Source organism: Leptopilina boulardi, unplaced genomic scaffold (assembly GCF_019393585.1).
Source record: "Leptopilina boulardi isolate dan_hultmark-lab unplaced genomic scaffold, ZJU_Lbou_2.1 LbouV2_316, whole genome shotgun sequence".
Taxonomy (NCBI): Eukaryota; Metazoa; Arthropoda; class Insecta; order Hymenoptera; family Figitidae; genus Leptopilina; species Leptopilina boulardi.
Genome location: NW_026137881.1, coordinates 3,807,908 through 3,826,478, shown reverse-complemented (window position 1 = coordinate 3,826,478; position 18,571 = coordinate 3,807,908). Strand labels below are relative to the sequence as shown.

At 28.3% G+C, this 18,571-nt stretch overlaps 1 protein-coding gene across 5 annotated transcripts in view; it reads left to right on the top strand.

The window, feature by feature from the left end:
* The window catches only part of LOC127284011 (uncharacterized), a 240,551-nt gene that overhangs the window by 78,033 nt on the left and 143,947 nt on the right, over nt 1-18,571 (top strand). For all 5 annotated transcript variants that reach the window (XR_007843416.1, XR_007843417.1, XM_051309274.1 and 2 more), the window contains one exon: nt 12,142-12,246. Coding sequence is in view for 3 of the 5 variants with exons in the window: in XM_051309274.1 (XP_051165231.1) it covers nt 12,142-12,246 (105 nt within the window). In the remaining 2 variants the exon portion in view is untranslated. The remainder of the gene's footprint in view (nt 1-12,141; nt 12,247-18,571) is intronic.

Here is an 18,571-nt window from a genome sequence, read left to right as displayed (position 1 = left end):
AGGGAAAGGATGGAAAATAGCGGATATAACCTATATATAGATTTGTGTGCCACAAGAATATAGGATAGGTGGAAGTTCGATTCGGGGTGAAAGGGAAGGATTAATGGTGCAGGAGGGACACCCGTGACTATAAATCGCTGGTGGCCGGGAATTACTACTCGTAACTTGCGAAATATGACTGTCTCATAAATTCCCCAGAATGTCAGAACGCGCCTCTATCGGAGAGACTTAGAATTAATACAAGTTCACGGAAAAATCATTGTAATCTTGTTTTCAAGTGAAATATTGTTTTTGTCAAATATTTTCTCTCGTCGATTTTCGTTGCACCTAAAAAAAAAAAAAATTATTGCAATTTTAATTAAAGTATCCATTTAAATTATTTAAAACTCTTATTTATAGAAGATAATAAATTAATTTCTAGATTCTTAATTCTCTAATCAAGATTATTAAATTTTGATAAAAATTTGTTTTTAAATAACTAATTGTGTAATAAATTACTATTAAAAATTATTTGAAAAGAAATAATTTAATTTATTTTTAAAAAATTGTGTCGCATAAATTAATTAATTGATCCTATAAAAATAACTTTACAAAAGTATACTATAATTATTTTAACATTCTTTAAAAACGCTTTTTATGTTTCTATTATATTGAATTTATTATTCTATTAAATGTGTTACCATTTTTAATTTTTATTCGAATTTTATTTTAATTTTTTATTTCTCACTACTAAAAATTTGAAATACCATTATTATTGATATTTTAAATGATTTTTCTGTATTACAAAATCTCGTTACCTGTTATAACTATCTCGCTATTAAAACAATCTTGACCTGTTGCATCCAGAAAATTTTTTTATTGGAATTAAAATTAATTTTCTTGAAATTAAATAAAAAAAATATTTATTTCAAAGTCAAATAATTATTGATTTTATTGCAAATAAAAAATGTGACACAAATAAAATTGTATTTGTTAAAAATAAAATTATTTTCAATTTTTTGTTGAATACAAATAAATATTTATTTATCTCTGCCAATATAAGATAAATATTTTTTTTTTAGCACTATATGTGTTACAATATATGAATCTAATAAAATATAATAAATCATTAGTAAAAGTATTGGTTGTAATTCTAATTAAAATGAGAAATAATAATTAATCACCGCTGTACTTTTATGACTTATTAATGATTACTTAACACTTCTGAATCTTTTTAAATAAATGATACTTTTAATACTCACCTTTAACGATCAATAATTCATTTCCAATTTCAAGAAGACTATAGTATAATTTTATTCGTTGATTTTTTTTTGTCAAATTGATTTAATTTGACATTTAAAGGCAAATGATTTTTTTTTTGTAATTGTATAATTAATCAACTTCTTCGCTTTAATGAGAACTGACGATTGTAATTATAGAGATTCCTTTTTTTGTATAAGAAAATGAATATTTGATCATTTAGACAGAATATTAAAAGTGTCGAGATATAATCGAAAGAAAGAATTATACATTAAGTTATATATATATATACTATTAAAAGTGAAACTGTGACGTTAACGAAATTCGTAAACATATAAAATGAATGAGATTTTAGTTTTCGAATCGTTATTTATGTTAATAATGGGTTATGTCAATTAGTCGAACCTCGGTAAGTCATTAATTAACAGTAATAAATATATATATATATATATATATATATATATATATATATATATATATATATATATATTTCTCGATCGTATTTAAATTCTATCTGGAATATGAATTTAAGATTGAGTTTAAGATTAATAAAAGCATTCACTCAGCGAACCAGACAGTTAAATTAAAGTTTCAAAATATATACATATATATATAACGCGAACAAACTTTTAAAATTTGTCTAAATTAATCCAGGTCTTTTATCTTTCCTTATTCAATTTTGTTATTTATGTCAATGGGTCAAATCTGTTCAAGTGTTAATTTATGATAATGACTATATATATATTTTTTCTGATTAATATATATCCATTGCATGTACAATATAAATATGGTTATGGCACAAGTGATAGAAAGTAATCAGCACTGATTTATGACTCGTTATCGCAATATAGCCACGATTTGGATTTTTAAATTTTGATTCATTAAATGATAAAACGATTATATATGATCTTAATAAAATTATTATTTATTTAACAAAATTAATTGACAAAATAATCGACAAAAAATGTGTTTAATAATAATTTTTAAAATTAAATATGTATAAATTTTTACGATTTAACACGTTTACCGCAAGACTGTATTTGTATGACTGACGAAAAATTCCAAAACCCAAAATACGTTTCCCTTTCAACTTAATTTTGACTTAAAAATTAATTCTGACTAAAAACAACGGTTGTTGTACCTTCAATACTTTAACAAATTCATATTATATACACTATCGACGGTACTTTTTTGAAGTAGAGTGATCGTCTTAAAACCTTATCATTTTCTTGATAATTATCATCATCATTAAATGGTTGAAAAGAGTTCAGGGAATAATTAGGTTCTGATGTAGTTTCTAAAGAGGTTTCTTTTCTTTATGTTTGATCTTCCGCTTGTGCCTCATCTTGATTTGGATTGACTTCATTGTTCTGTAAATTCTCATTCTCATCTGCATTTACCTGAATCTAATTGATATCTACCAGATTGCAAAGTATTGTAAACACCTTAATTTTTTTCTTTGACTTGGATCCTTATACGTGGGCCAGTGCACCTTGTCCTCGCAATCCTTAATTGCCCCAGTTTCTTACCCTGATCATCTTCTTTAATTTATGTTGTTTTTCTTAGTTGAATATTCAGTTTGTAACTCAAAAAGTTTTTTTTTTTTTGTTAATACTGCTGTTGCTTTTATTTTACCATCTGTTGAGCTAATAACAATGAAAATCAAGTTTTTGAATTGCATACTGAAACATTTTTCTATTAGTTTAACAACTAATAGTTTACCACGCATCATCCAGAACATTTGAAACTTCTTTATTCACCAATTACCATATATTTCTAAATTAACATGCGCATTTACCTCACTGTAAACTTTCACAAGGCATAATTGTCGTTATTTAATTTTTCGATTTAAAAATTAGGACGCGGTTACCGCACGACTTTATTTAAACGACTGCTCAAAAATTGCAACACTAAAATTTTAATTAGTTACAATAAAATTAGCTCAGAATTTCACCCAAGAACATTGGGTACTAAAAAGTAGTGTCAAATATATTATACGATATACTGTTACACTGTTTTCTTTCGTCTCGAAATTTTCTTGAATTAAATTACTAAAGTTTTTGATAAAACCTCTTAATCCCCCGAATTATTGTCTCTCAATTATTTAAAATTATTTATAGAATTTTAACCCTGTATATTATATTAAAATTAGCTCAGAATTTCACCAAAAAATATTGGGTACTAAAAAGCACTGCTTTCTTTCGCCTCGAAATTTTCATGTTTCCTTGTTAAGAATGTTAAGGATAATGTTTACTACCATACCAGTAACGATTCTCATGTTACTATTAGTATCGTATCCGTACACGATACGATTCTGAAGTTGATAATCGTAATTTTTAATTTTGATTTATATTTTCTGTTACTTTACTAATTTGATTTTGAATTATGACTTCAAACTGAATTACTATGGTTTTTAATAAATCCCCATAATCCTCCCATTAATCTTCTCCCAATTATTTAGGATTATTTGTAGAATCATTTTGTATTCCATAAAAATTAGCTCAGAATTTCACCAAAGAAAATTGGATACTAAAAAGCAGTGTCAAATATTATTACAATATAACATTGCACTGCTTTCGTTCGCCTCGAAATTTTCATACAAGATCCGTGGAGTAAGAGGTTCAACTGACCCTTGTTCCCCAAACACTTGTATGGTATTCTTGACCTTCGATTCAGTTATCTTCCTTAGAAGCAGGCCTAAAAATGTTTTGCAGATTTACCATTTCCTAAAAAAACAAATATACATATATTGCAACTCTACTGCTCATGCAGCTGTAAAAGGAAATTTTTTTTTAAAAAATGTACAGTTAAATTTTTTTTATCCATTTACCTACTATCAAATGAAATAAAATGAAGCACATTCTAAACACATTTTGATGAATTCGCATGAAGATAAATCTACTTAAAATACGATCAAAAGAAGTCAATAATTGTTCTTTATTTAAAATCGTTGTGCGGTTATAATCGCGGTGAAAAGCGATGGTCGATGTCGGTGAGTTGGAAATAAAATTAAAATTGACAGTAGCACTTGGTTGTTGCGCCTGAAATTGCCATTCGTTATCGGGTTGGATAACTGACAGCGGTAATTGAGACTGGCGCGGCGGCCTCATACGTCCGACAGAACGATAATAAACTGGTCAATTATGGCATATCGGGAGGAGAATCGAGTTCCATTCTTGAAGGCGGTATAGCTTCCGGCCAGACTTTCACGGGACTCTTAGAACTCTTGCAAGCCGTCAATTAGTGCCATCGTCAGTGTCCGTGAGAGGACTTTTTTTCTGTCTTCACTATAAATATATATATATATATATATATATATATATAAAACACAAAGAATTTTATGGCACTCATATACAAGTCACCACTATACAATCCATATACTTAAACATTAGTGCCCGATTAGCAGTCGATTATGCCTGTCGTGGGGAGTCGTTAAGCAATGTGAAAATGAATAAAGTCTCGAATTACTAGATAGATAATATTTTTTTTTTATTTCCACATATAGCCTTATTGTAAAACTCTCTATATTGAATAGCGTCGTAAATTTTTTTTAAAATAATGTTTTTACATTCAGGTGTGGTAAGTTAAATATTTGTCAATTCATATTCCTTAACTGTCGGAATTTTTCAAAATGTTTATAATCTAATGTTGTAAAACTTGTTTTACTACAATAAATGTGTCTGTAAATATAATTTTCAAAAAAAATATAAGAATGTCATGAATGAGTCAAAATTGTGTAATTGTTTCTCAAAACAATAAATTTGTTTAATGAGAATAAATTTTTTTTTTTTACAGTTAACAATAAACTTGTTTTTATATATATATATATATATATTTTATGGCATAAATGCTGAAATAACAAGTTTTCAAAACACGAAAAACGTGAAGTATGTATTTTTTATAGTTAAATTGACGTTTTGTTTATTAGATAAAATAATACTTTTTTCTAATGTTTTTTTTTTTGAAGCTGTATATAATTTTAAATATATATGATGGACTGTAAAATTCACTCTCGGGAAAGGGCATTATCGGTATATATGTATAGAGAGAGAACAATTTCATCGTTCTCGCGCGCGCGGGGTATACATAAAATCAATGGGCGAATGATTGCTCATCGTAACAAATGATTATTAGGCAATGGGTTTTCGTGGAACGAACATCAATTTCATTCGACTCGCGCTTTGCGACGTGGGGCACGTTTTGTATAGAGGAAAATATATTTTTTTTTTCGATATTGCAAACGGCGCGTTATATGTTGGCACGACGGCTCAATTATGGCATATCCTAATTACGGGTATCGTAATCGACGCCATTTTAATGGTTCTAAATAACTGTATTTTCATGCATGCAACGAAAAGTATTGAGCCCAAGTTTGCACACATATAATTTAACTGTCTATTTTGCTTGCAAAATCCCTGTTGAATAATAATTACAGTAACTTATATATTGGATTAGTGCTTTTCGTGGAAAAATTTTTAATCCCTCGCCTCTCTTTGACTTCTCATTTATTTAAACGGATACAAGATATTTACAAGAGATTTAGAAAAGTGATTAAAAAGAATTTAAAAATGATTTGCATTTTTTTTTTATTTAACTAGCTTTTTGTTAAATGGATTTATGTTTTTATTTTTTTTTAATTTGCAACTGTTTAAAATATTAATATAAATAATAATATTAAAAAGGAAATAGGTTTCTATGTGAGAGAGAAGGATACAGACTAAAACCACAGGCTGTCCTCTTCTAAACTATACCAGTGCGCAAGCGCTTAGTTCTGCACTGCTGCGCACGCGTGACTAGAAAGAGACAACAATTGGTTTTACTCTCTTTCCTTTTCTATCGAGCGGACACTTACAGAAAAGAACAGAAAATTGGTTATGTTTCGTTGTAATATTCTAAAATTTCTTTAATTGATAATAAAATTAAAGAAAAGAGAATTCAGAAGGGAAAGAAGAAAAATACTTTTTGATTTAATATTTTGCTTAAATTTTTATTTTATTTATTTTAGTTTATAATTTTTAAATTTTAATAATTCAATAATTTTTCTTCTTTCTCAATAAATATTTAGTGTAAAATTATTTTTATACAAATATTACTGAAATAAAATTCAAAATTGATGCATTTTTGATAAAAATTTGAATTAATTCATGTCTCGATAGGAAAAATGATAATTTAATTTTTTTTTATATTATACAAAAAATAAATTGTATCCATTTAAAGTCAATTACTCTAAACGAGAAACAAATTTAAATTCCATCATATATATATCTCAATGACTATATCAATGATATGTAAATTTTCAAGATAAACACTACATTCTGAAATACTAAAACTTGAATTTTCCACCAAACTTTCTTCATCTCTTTCTCCCTCCCTCTCTCTCTCTCTCTCTCTTTCTCTCCGTAAAATACGAGTCAATAATATGACTTTACGATTGTTTTTATTCTCGAGATATGAAAAAAAAAAATTTAATACCATTTGACTTGATTTTTTTACATTGCAAGAATGCTTTTGCGAATGCATTTAAAAAGAATATCGTGCCTTGTCTGCGTGGCATCGTTCCAGAATATTTCCCAATTTCCGCATCGATAATAAAATCCCAGCAGCGCGCACAAGTGTGTTGTATTGGCTTTGGCATTTATTGCAAATAGACTTGCAATACTTATTGCGTCGTAACAATATAAGAAATATTTGAAAAAGGCGCGACACACTGTGTTAAAAATGAATTGTTTAAAAATTTTGATGATCATTTTCTAAAGTTAGAACTCATTTATATATATAAATCAAAATGGAATTTCTTAGAGCTAAAATTGTATTTATCTCTCTCTCTTAAAAAACTTGTTTTCAACAATATATTGTTTTGTATTACAGTGTTCATAAATAAGCAATAATGTCTGTTAACAATATATACTTTTCAAAAAAAGATATTCAAAAAAATATATGTGATATGGTTTGAATTATTAGTTTGAATTGGTATTTATGTGTTTAGATTTATTGCTGTTTGACTTTTTCTGCATGGAATATGAGAATAATATCTGTAAATAATAATAATCTTTAGCTATAAATTATCAAAATCAATTTCCTTTAAAAATTTATGAAAATTTAATTCCGATTGCCGTTATTATTTACAGAAAATTTTGGCACAAAATGAAATTGAATGGGGAATAAATAAATAAAAAAAGGATTCTTAGAAAAACTGAAAAGACAATTTTCCACAATAGCAAAAATACGAACTTTATTTTTACAAGATTTTTAATACTATACTAGTCGTAATAATTTAGGCAATGTATATAATTCTTAATTTTCATTATTTAAAAGTTATTTAATTTTTAATATTGAAATACCATTTTACTGTTTTAGTACCATTTATTACTATATATGAAATAAGATATAAAATTAATTTTTATGCTGCACATAAATTTGAAGTAAATAAAATTTCTTTAATAGATATAATTCATGATATACTTCATCTCCAGACTGTTTTGACAGGTTTAGTGTATTTGACTTGAGGAGTCACAGTCGCTTGGTGGGAGTTTTAATTGGTTTTCGCATTTGAGACATTTTTCCAAGGGTGGATGATTTGGATGAATATCTCCTTTCTTTGGACTTTGTGCGGGTAGCGATGAGGGTGGCTATATGCTGAAGAATTATGATCACTTTCTCAAAGTTCAAGATAATGATCATAGCATTCTGTTTCGTCTTTTGATTTACCCTTATTTTATTTCAATTAAGAATCCTAGTTCTAGACTTCTATTAATTGATAAAAGAAAACCATTTCACTGTTAGATTAATTCCCATGATGTTCTCACCTTTCTTATCAACACTAAGAAAACTGTTTGGTATCATGTATCAAAGTTTGGTTGTCCCTACCAAATTTTTTATTTGATATATGTGCAACTAACCCCTTTGGTTGGGAGTACTAAATTTTTTTGTCCAACCGTTAAATTTCGCTCAATTGAATTATTTAGTAGGTGTAACCAAATAATTTAGTCTACGTAATAAATACATTTATTAGAATGAAAAAAAATGTTCTGTTGACGTAAATAAAATTTAGTTATTTCAACTTACTCTTTTCGTTGATTAAAAAAATTTTTTTGTAGAAATAACTAAATAATTTATTTTATATAAAATAGTTTATTTGGTCATTTTTACGATTTTGTATAAAAAATAAGGTATTTTAATTCAAGAGAGATGAGATTAATAATATAACTTTATTAAATTCAATATGCTTAGACATTACAAAAATAATTTATCTTCCCGTAAGTACACACTACGCGCGTTTCATGAAATATCTCAAAATGATATCGCATAAAATTGAGGAGCAAGTTTTCAAAAGTTGATACAGAATGCCACGAGGCATTCTAACCCCCATTCTCTTAGCAAACGTTTTGTCACTTCGTCAGCCATTCTTTCGAAATAAAAGAAACTCTTTCAGTACACTTTTAAAAAATAATTATTTATAAAACTTTAATGACACTGCTACGATAATAGACCAGCCGAACAATAAAAACACATGACATAAATGACCGGATAAGCATAACGCGGAAGAGGTCCACGACTGACTAGGCCCTACGACTGACGCCACATTTACGAGAACAGCGCGTGCGCAATTCTGCGTGCCAGCGATTTAGTACGGAGAACCAAACTGTTTAGTTCGTAGACATGAAACCTTCAAAAATATTTTTTGGTAGAGCAAACTAAATTTTTCGATTGATTGCCACTTTCTTTTCTGTTGTGCCAACCATACTTTAGTAAGGCCAACTAAAAATGCGTAACTAAATTATTTTCTTATTATTACGATATTATTTTTCTCAGTGAAAAGTAAATTAAAAATAAAAAAAGCCTCCGTAGACTACTTAACATCAAAAAAGAAAATTCACCTGCAAAATATTATTTACACCGATGTAAAAGACCCAACAGGGCTGTAAATCAGAAAAAAAAGTACTATATCCAAAGCTCATGTATATTTTATGAGAAATTGAACTCTAGCTGCTTGCGGCACAAGCCCTTGGTTCCTGTCCACGTATATACTTCTCTTTCTAATCTCCTTTACGCTGCAACGTTCGACCATAAATTCAAGCGTTAACGACTCTAGGGCCCACCAGGGAAAACTGTACAGACGTTCTACTTGATTTCTCGTTAACTGTTGCCTTTCATAGTCTCCACGTACATTCATACATATATATATATATATATATATATATATATATATATATATATATATATATATAGCGTATAGGTTGTGCACACGCGCTCAAGAATCGAGAAAGCAACAGATTATCAAAGACGTCGATCGAGTTAAGATCGTTAGGCTTGCGACTTTTCCACGCGGACAAGTTAAGAAGGTCGGTTCGAGTGAAACTCCATGTCCCCTCTAACATCATTAGGATCTTCATCCGAGATTCCAGACGAGAGTACAAATCTTTAATGATATTGCCTCCCGATATATATTATATGTATACTCTGTATGGGAAGTCTTACAAGCTAAAAATTTCTTCCAATGCCTTTTTCAAAAGCGTGAGAAGTAAAGAAAACTGTCGCGCGTGTTACTTGATGGATTTTTTTACTATGTATGAGAAATAAATTTAATAAGAAAATTTACAGGATGGGATTTAATGAATGCAGTGGGCAAAAAAAAGCCTATGTCATATTTCTATTAAAATATAAAAATAAGTGATAATGTTGAAAAAGATACCATTTTTTTAGATATAGCCAAGATTAGTAATAACTTTCACAAAAAAAGTTAACTCCTAATTCTCTCCCCAGGGGAATTATTTATCAACCCCAAAAATTTATCCCTGATAACTCTTAAAAAATAGGGTTTAAAAAAAAAAATTTTAAAGAACAGAAAGTTAAAAATGTCCTCGACAATAGGATTTCTGTTCTCACGCAAGAATTCTCTAAAAAAAATGTATATATGACATTTTTTGTCTAAAATTTTTTGTTAAAAATTTTTTCAAGAAATCTATTTTTAAAGTTAGGCTGGTGAAGAATATTCTAATTTCAACTCTGATGCAATTAATATATAATTTTTAATTCTTGCAATAAGAAAAATTTTCTTAATTTTTATTTATTAAATTAAAAAATTAATTTCCTTAATAAATTATTTTAACATTAAAAAAGATAATTTATTTTCAATGTTGTTATTTACTAAATTAATAGGTTATTTACAATATTGAAGTATAATTTATTTCATCACTAGTAAATTATTTTATTTGAAAGTATAACAGTTGACAAACATGAAGTTAGAGAATTGATTCCATCTTCATGTTGTATTTGTTTGCTACGCTGCTGCGCCTTTGTGCTCCCTGCATGCTTCTGCCATCTGACGGCGACAGATCGTAACGAAACATAAACAAAAAATTTAAGTAATATTACTATTATAATTTCAATATTCAGGTATAGAAGAACAACAAATACAATAGGGTGTCATAAATGGTTTATTATGACTAGATTTCCAGTCGACTCTATTGGTGTTATTTTTTCTTATTTTTCTTTTGAAATATTTAATAAAGAAGATTACAATTATGAATCTTATTCGAAAAATTTTGTTTCCTTTAATTTAGGATTAAATTCTGAACAAAATTAAAATTCAATTAATTTCTGACTAAAAAATACGGTACATAAATATAAATTGTTTACAAGATATCAAAAAAAATTTATTTAACAACAATTGCTGAAAAAGAATTTTACACTCAAAAAGTTAAGCAATTTTACTCAAAAAAATAATTGAATTAAAAAAAATTTTAATATCTAAATGATAGAACATTCAATTAATTTAGTTTTTTAGATCATTGATTTGTATTGTCAATAAATTAATATTATAAATTGATTTAAAAATGTTATTTAAATATTTGTGAAAAATGAAAAAAGTGAAAATTTTTTAAAGAATATTTAGATACTTTATTTTTAATTTGAAAAAATAATAATAAATATTTTATTTAAAATCTTTTGTTCAATTAATAATTCTTTAGTTTTTTTTGAAAAAAGTTTTTTTTAAATAGCTGTGACTTTGTGCTCCCTGCATGCTTCTGCCATCTGATGGCGGCAGGAAGTAACGATATAAACTCAAATAATATTATACTATATTATTTCAATATTCACGTATAGAAGGACAATTAATACAATAGGGTGTCATAAATGGTTTATTATGACTAGACTTCAAGTTAACTCTATTTTTGTTATCTCTCCTTATTTTTCTTTTGGAATATTTAATATTTTAATTTAATATTTTATCACAAATTAACTTTTAGACCACAATTATGGATCAAATTTGGAAATTCTTGTTTCCTCTAACTTAGAAATCAATATTCTGAACAGAATAAAAATTCGATTAATTTCTCACCAAAAATTGCGGAACAATGTTTTTTATTTATTTAAATTTTATATGGATTGAATTGAGGATTTTTATCGCAAAACAATTGTTTAATAGACAAGAAATTTAAGCGCAAAAATCCAAAGTAATTTTACAAAAAAAAAAACATTTTTTACCCAGAAATAACTGTAAAGTGTGAATGTTTATAAAGTTTGTTTATAAAAATGATAAAAATTCATTCCTGCATGCTTCTGCCACCTGACGGCGGCAGGACGTAATGAAACAGTCATTATATTACTTTTCATTTTGGAATCGCGTTTTTGTATAGATTCACAGAATCTTTTAGATTTAAAAAATTTATAAGATAAACATCCTTGCTATTTTTGCCGATTTTGTAAAAAAGTGTTCGTGTTTCAAGAAAAAAGTATTTTAAAATCAATGTTTATCATTTTCACATTTAGTGCCATTTTTATAAGGCGATAATTAAATTCCTTGCCAAAAAATTTCAAAAACAGTCAGATTTAAAAAATTCAAAATGACGGACCCAATATGGCTTTTTTTAATATATATAAATATTTTTTTATTTTCAGCAAACTGGTACGGAGACGGAACACTATTTGGAAAAAGCGCTCATAAGAATCAATATCCACAACCAAAAATTGCGATACACTTTTTTTCTCCATTTGGATCTATATGTAAGTACCAAAATCTATATGTAAGTATCCAAAAATGGCCCTCATACGTGATAAATATTTTTGTCAAAGCGTGAGAAGTAAAGAAAACTATTTCATATTAACCGATTTTAATATTTCTCTTCTTTAAATTTCTGTGACAAATGAAAAATATGTTTTTTCACAGGCCTCATATATATATATATAAACCTGAGTTAAAAAAGCAAGTTTTATTACCTCACAAATACATAATAAAGAAATAAAACATTTTTAACTGCCGCTCAGAAAATTGTTATTGTGGCATCAGTTTTTTTTTTTTTTTTTTTTTGTCTTTTTACAAATGCTATATTATATGTCAGACTATATATACATATATATAAACAGTCGTGTGTTTGTGTCTAGAATGAGGTAAATTAATTCCTCGGGCCATTATTCAGGTGGAATAAGTCTGATGACGTTTTCAGTAAGAAATATGTGTAGCGATATGTAACGCGCACCCGCAGAGAAATTCTGACATCTACTTCAACCCAAAATATGTGTATGTACATCTATTTTCAAGAACGCGCGCACTGTCTCTCTGTTCACAGGGATGACATTTAAATAGAAACATCTGTACTGTCTTGCGCATGAAAACTAAAGTGTTATGTGTGTGAAGCAGCTGCAACGCATTTTGCACGCGATAGACATTAAATTTTAACACTATAATTAGAATATGGCAATGTTCATTATATTGAGAGCGATTCATAAAAACATGTTCTTTTCGTAAAACACTTTACTTGTAAATGGATAAACATATATATATATATATATATATATATATATATATATATATATATGAAGGACGTGTAGAAATCATTTCAACGAATCATTAATAATAATGACTATACTAATAATGATGATAATATATAATTGCTGCTAGAATATAGTAATAATCTGAATAAAACAAACGGTAGCAAGGGAAAATAGTTTTTGATGATAAATTGTAAAATGAGATAAAAAAAAAAAGTTGGAAAATGTAGAGGAGGTTTCAAAATTATTACGTCAGAATGTTAATTAAATATATATTCAGGTAAATAAAGTTGTTGAAATGCAATTTAAATGATAAAAAAAAGGAAAAAAATATTTTACACTGAATGTACAATATATATATATGCGTATATGTATATTGTACATTTCAATATCAAGCGAGCGATCAACAGGCGCTTATTAGGATTATGAAAGGTATCGCATAATATCGTCCGCCAATCTCCAAGTTTCGCTTCCAACATATAGAAACATCCATGTACGTCGAGATAATTAGTTTAGTATCTCCACGATGTGTGATTACCGGACGTAACGAACACGTAGATACATGGCATTCTTGATTGTCGTCATTAACGTCACGCGTAGGGTGTTAACTTGTTCTATCTTCCATAGTACCTCGACATACATAGTGCACGAAAGCACGAAATGCAGATCTGGCACATCATATATATATTCTATACTATATATATATAAAGCAACATATATACATTCAAATGAAAAATAAATTCATTTACAATATTTTTCCTGTAAGAAAAATAATTTTCTACTGTCATTGAAATAAATTACAATGTTGCAATTTTTATTTTTAATAATGTCGCTTTTTTCCATTAAAAGTATAAATATAACTCATTAAGTATATGTTCATGACTGAGGCGGATGCAATGGGAGTTGAGGCGACTTACATATTTGCTTCTGTTAGAGGATGAAGGCATTTGATAATTTTTGTAAAAGAGATAAATGATGACTTTCCTGCGGATGGACCATATCAATACATCAAAGAGATTTTAGCCGCATATTTTTGAAAAAAGACAAGTGACAACTCACAAAAAAAAAAACGGACAACTTCCTTTTTTTGATTCGGACCGAGGTGTTAGCCATTTTATTTCGTAGTCAATTATAAATACAAATTATTATTTTTGTACTTGTGCATAAGAAAAACCTTTCTTATTTTTTTAATTTTAGCAAACTTGTACGGAACCGGTACAGTGTGTAATGAATGCTATTTTAGAGATATCGTCCATAAGAATCAAGCTATATAACCAGTAATTGCGATACACTTTTTTTCTCCATTTGGATCTATGTAACACAGTGCTTTTTAAACCGATTCAACCTAAAGTTTCTGGCACATTTATTTTCTTCTTGATTTCGATTATAGATCATAAATATACATCATTTTTCAATAAAAACGATAAAACCTTCTGTGGAGCCGTTTTTGAAAAAAGTCGATTTGTAAATTCAAAATGAGAAAAAATCAACTTTTCTACAAAGAATATTCATTTTAGAAAAAATTTCATTAGATGGAATTTGTAGATATTAAAAAAAGGATGTTTTTTTGTTTCTACCAATTTCATCTACAATTAATATTTTACCAGAAAAACGAAAAAAATTAATATAATGACAGGCTCATTACGTCCTGCCACCGTTAGATGGCAGAAGCATGCAGGGAGCACAAAGTTGCAGCTGTTATTATTTATATTACTTTCCTAATTTTCGTTTTTCAAAGTATAATTTTTTAAAAGTAAAAGGTCTCTGAAATTCTTTGGCATTTAATTATCGCCCTATAAAAACGACACTGAACGTAAAAATGATAAACATTGATTTTAATAGTATATATTTTGACGAAGCTGAAGTACGCAACGTTTATGATAAACGATTATTAAAGAAATAATTTTAAAAAATTTTTAAATTCTACAATTTTTTGTCTAAATTTTTTTTTATAATTTCTTGATTAATGAAATCTACAAGAAATATTTTTTAGGCGAAAAATTATAGAATTTTACATTTTAAAAAATTGTTTCTTTAAAAATCGTTTATTATAAATTTCAGCTTTGTATATTTTGAACATGCGTGATAAAAAATATTTTTCTCTCGAAACACGGACACCTTTTACATAATCAGCCAAAATGCCAAGGATCCTTATATTATTATAAATTTTCTAAATCTGAAAGATTGTGCAAATCCATACAATAATGCGATTGAAAAACGAAAATTAGAAAAGTAATCCTTTCTTAAAAAAGACAGTGTATGCAAAGCACATGAAAATGTATCGAAATATATCGATGGTCGAAAAAATCAAAAGTAAGAAAAAATGAACTTTGCTTTCCAGAGCATCTAAATGATCTAAATCAATATTAATTTTATGAAAATAATCTTAAATTATTGTTCCACATATATATATTTTGCATAACTTACTTAATTGCAATAAATATACAGTTGCAAAGCACGCAAAGCATTTATTTGTTGTAAATGTTTGCAGCTGTTATGAATCAGAAACGAACATAACCTACATTTAGTTGAAATCACCTGATTAGCCCAAGACAAAAAACGCGCGCTTTTTTAAAATAATAAAATTTATTAAATTATAATAAAATAATTGTAATAAATTAAATTATTATAAAAATAATATTACCTTTGATAACAAAATATTTTCAGTTTAAAAAAAATTATTTAACAATTATTATTATTTTCAGATAAATTTTACAAATATAAAAGATTATTATTTTTCTATTTGAATTTTTTTCTATATAATTACATGCCTTTTTGCATTTTGTTAACAATATTATTAAATATTTAATAAAATAATTGTAATAAATTATGAAACATAAATTGAAAATTAAATTGAATAGACAAAGAATGGAAGCAACGGAGACGGACAAAGGCCGTCGGAAGCGCTAGTATAATAAAATCTGCGACATTGTGCTTCCTGCATTCTTCTGCCATCTGACGGCGTCAGGACGTAATAAACTTGTCATTATATTATTTTTTTTCGTTTTTCCTGTAAATCATTAATTGTAAAGAAAATTGGTAAAAACAATAAAATTCCTTTCTTTAATGTTTACAAATTCCATCTAATGAAATTATTTCTTAAATGTTTTCTTGAAGAAAAGTTGAGTTTTTGTCATTTTGAATTTTCAAATCAACTTTTTTCGAAAACGGTTCCACAAAAGATTTTCGTTTTCATTAAAAAATGATGTATTTATGATCTATAATCGAAATCAAGAAGAAAATCCCAAGTGCCAGAACTTTTAGGTTAAATAGGTTTATAAAAAACCGTGGTAAGCATATACCATCGTCGACGGTCAATTTCCAAAATTAAATACGTTCCTCATAGGCGTATTTTGATAAATATATCGAACAATATGAAAACTAATATCATTTATTTTCTATGTGGCAAGGAAAATAAAAAAAAAATAATGAAAAAAGCGAAGAGGAAACAAAACATCTCAAATTTCAGCAAAAAAAGCGGCTACACTTTCAAAATGGTTGAAAAAGAGAGAGAGATGAACTCTTTTTGGTATCGAGATCCAATCATTTCACAGGAGAGAAGAGAAACACGATCGAACCGATATATACAAAGAGGAGTATCCAATTTACAGTGTCGTATTCTACTTCACGCATCAGCGGTATATACTATATACAGTCGTTTGGAATGTGAAACATTTGGAGGGCCATCGTGTGTGCAGTTTGGAGGGAGTACGGTGGCCTGATTAAAAAGTTGGTCGATCAAGAGAGTGTTGGTCTCTCTCTCTCTCTCTTTTTTTTCTCTCTAGGGTCAAATCGATGTGCATTTTTTCGGGGAATGGCAAAATAATTAATCTCAAACCGTAGAGAGAAGGCGGCGGCGGAAAGGTTTTGTATATATGAAGAGAGGAACGCAGTACACAGAGAGAGAGAGAGAGAGAGAGAGAGAGAGAGAGAGAGTGCGGAGGAGCCGTTTCGCGTCAAGTATGCGCAGAATGAAAACTGTCAGCCTCTTGACAGGACTCTGGCTTGGGTGACAGGTTGCTAAATGCACAATCGGCCTCGCACACGAAGTCAGGTATATAGAGAACCTCGACTCATGGTGTATGAACATCGCGATATCCGTGTCCGTTCGTGTCAGAATTCCCTGTTTTTACACTCTGAAGGCTGACATTACAATATTGACGTTTTGCGATCGAAACGTGGATACCATTAACCCCTTAACGACAAATGATGGGCAGTTTCATCATCAAAAATTTTTCTAAAATGCAAAAAAATTTCCAGTAAAATCAGATGCGCCAGAAGGAGGTTTAAATAAAAATTGGCACTTAAAAATTATTATTATTGATTCTGATTCGAAAGACGGACACTTTTTACAAAAGCAGCCAAAAAGATCCTTATCTTATAAACCTAAATCCGAAAGATTGTGCGAATCCATAAAAAAACGCGATTGAAAAACGAAAAGTAGAAAAGTAATATATAATGACAGGTTTATTACCTCCTGCCGCCGTCAGATGGCAGAAGCAGCCAGGACACATAAAGATTACTTTTCTACTTTTCGTTTTGCAATCGCGTTTTTCAATGAATTCGTACAGTCTTTTGTATTTAGGATTTTTAAGTGCCAATTTATTTTTATTTAAACCTCCTTTTTGCGCATCGTTGCATAGCAAATAAAAATGACCTTTGCCTTTTTTCTAAATTTTTTTCCAAGGGAGAAAATTGACGACTCATTTCTGTATAAGTATGTTATGTCAAAGTCTGCTTTAATAGGAAACTAAGTTAGGGTTTTTTTTTTGACACACCCTCTAATAGAGGATCATAAAATGCTTTATTCAGTCGGATCACGTACATTATTATATGTATTAGCATTAGCATGCCGTCAAACTTGTAATTGGCATTGGATGCGTGATCGATATTTTAATTTATATACCTAAGGGTTTTTCACCTCAACAACGTTGTCAGTACTCTTAACGAGTGTAAGGACGACTTTGCGTGGTCTCTCTCTCACTCTTTCTCTTTGAGTAGAAAATTGAAAACGTGACGCGAACTATTCAGATGTCATACCATCCTACCGCCTCAAGTCTCGGAAATAATAATAAGTAAAAATCGGTTTTGTGCCTTCGAGACACCAATTACTTCGGCAATTACGCGCTTCGCGTGGAAAATAGAATAAAAGGGAAGAATGGGAACAAGAAGAGCGAAAAGAGACGATAGAGAGAGAGAGAGAGAGAGAAAAATAAAAAAAAAATAAACATAGCATGACATCTTACATTAATTTTAGCTGATTTTATTAAAGAAATAATAAGCAAAAATTACTGTTTTTGGTAATAAAAGTAATTTACAAAAAAAAAAAATTCGTAGAATATATTAAAATTGACGTATGATAAATTAACATTACACAATACTGTTCTTCATTTTCAGAGTAAATATACGCTAAATAACTTAGCAGCTAATTAGTTACAATTACTGTTTCGATGACAGGATAAATTTAATGGAACTTGACATTTAGAATGATATTTCGTGACGTTAATAATCAATTTCAGACATATATATATATATACAATTACCGTATTGATTAAATGTG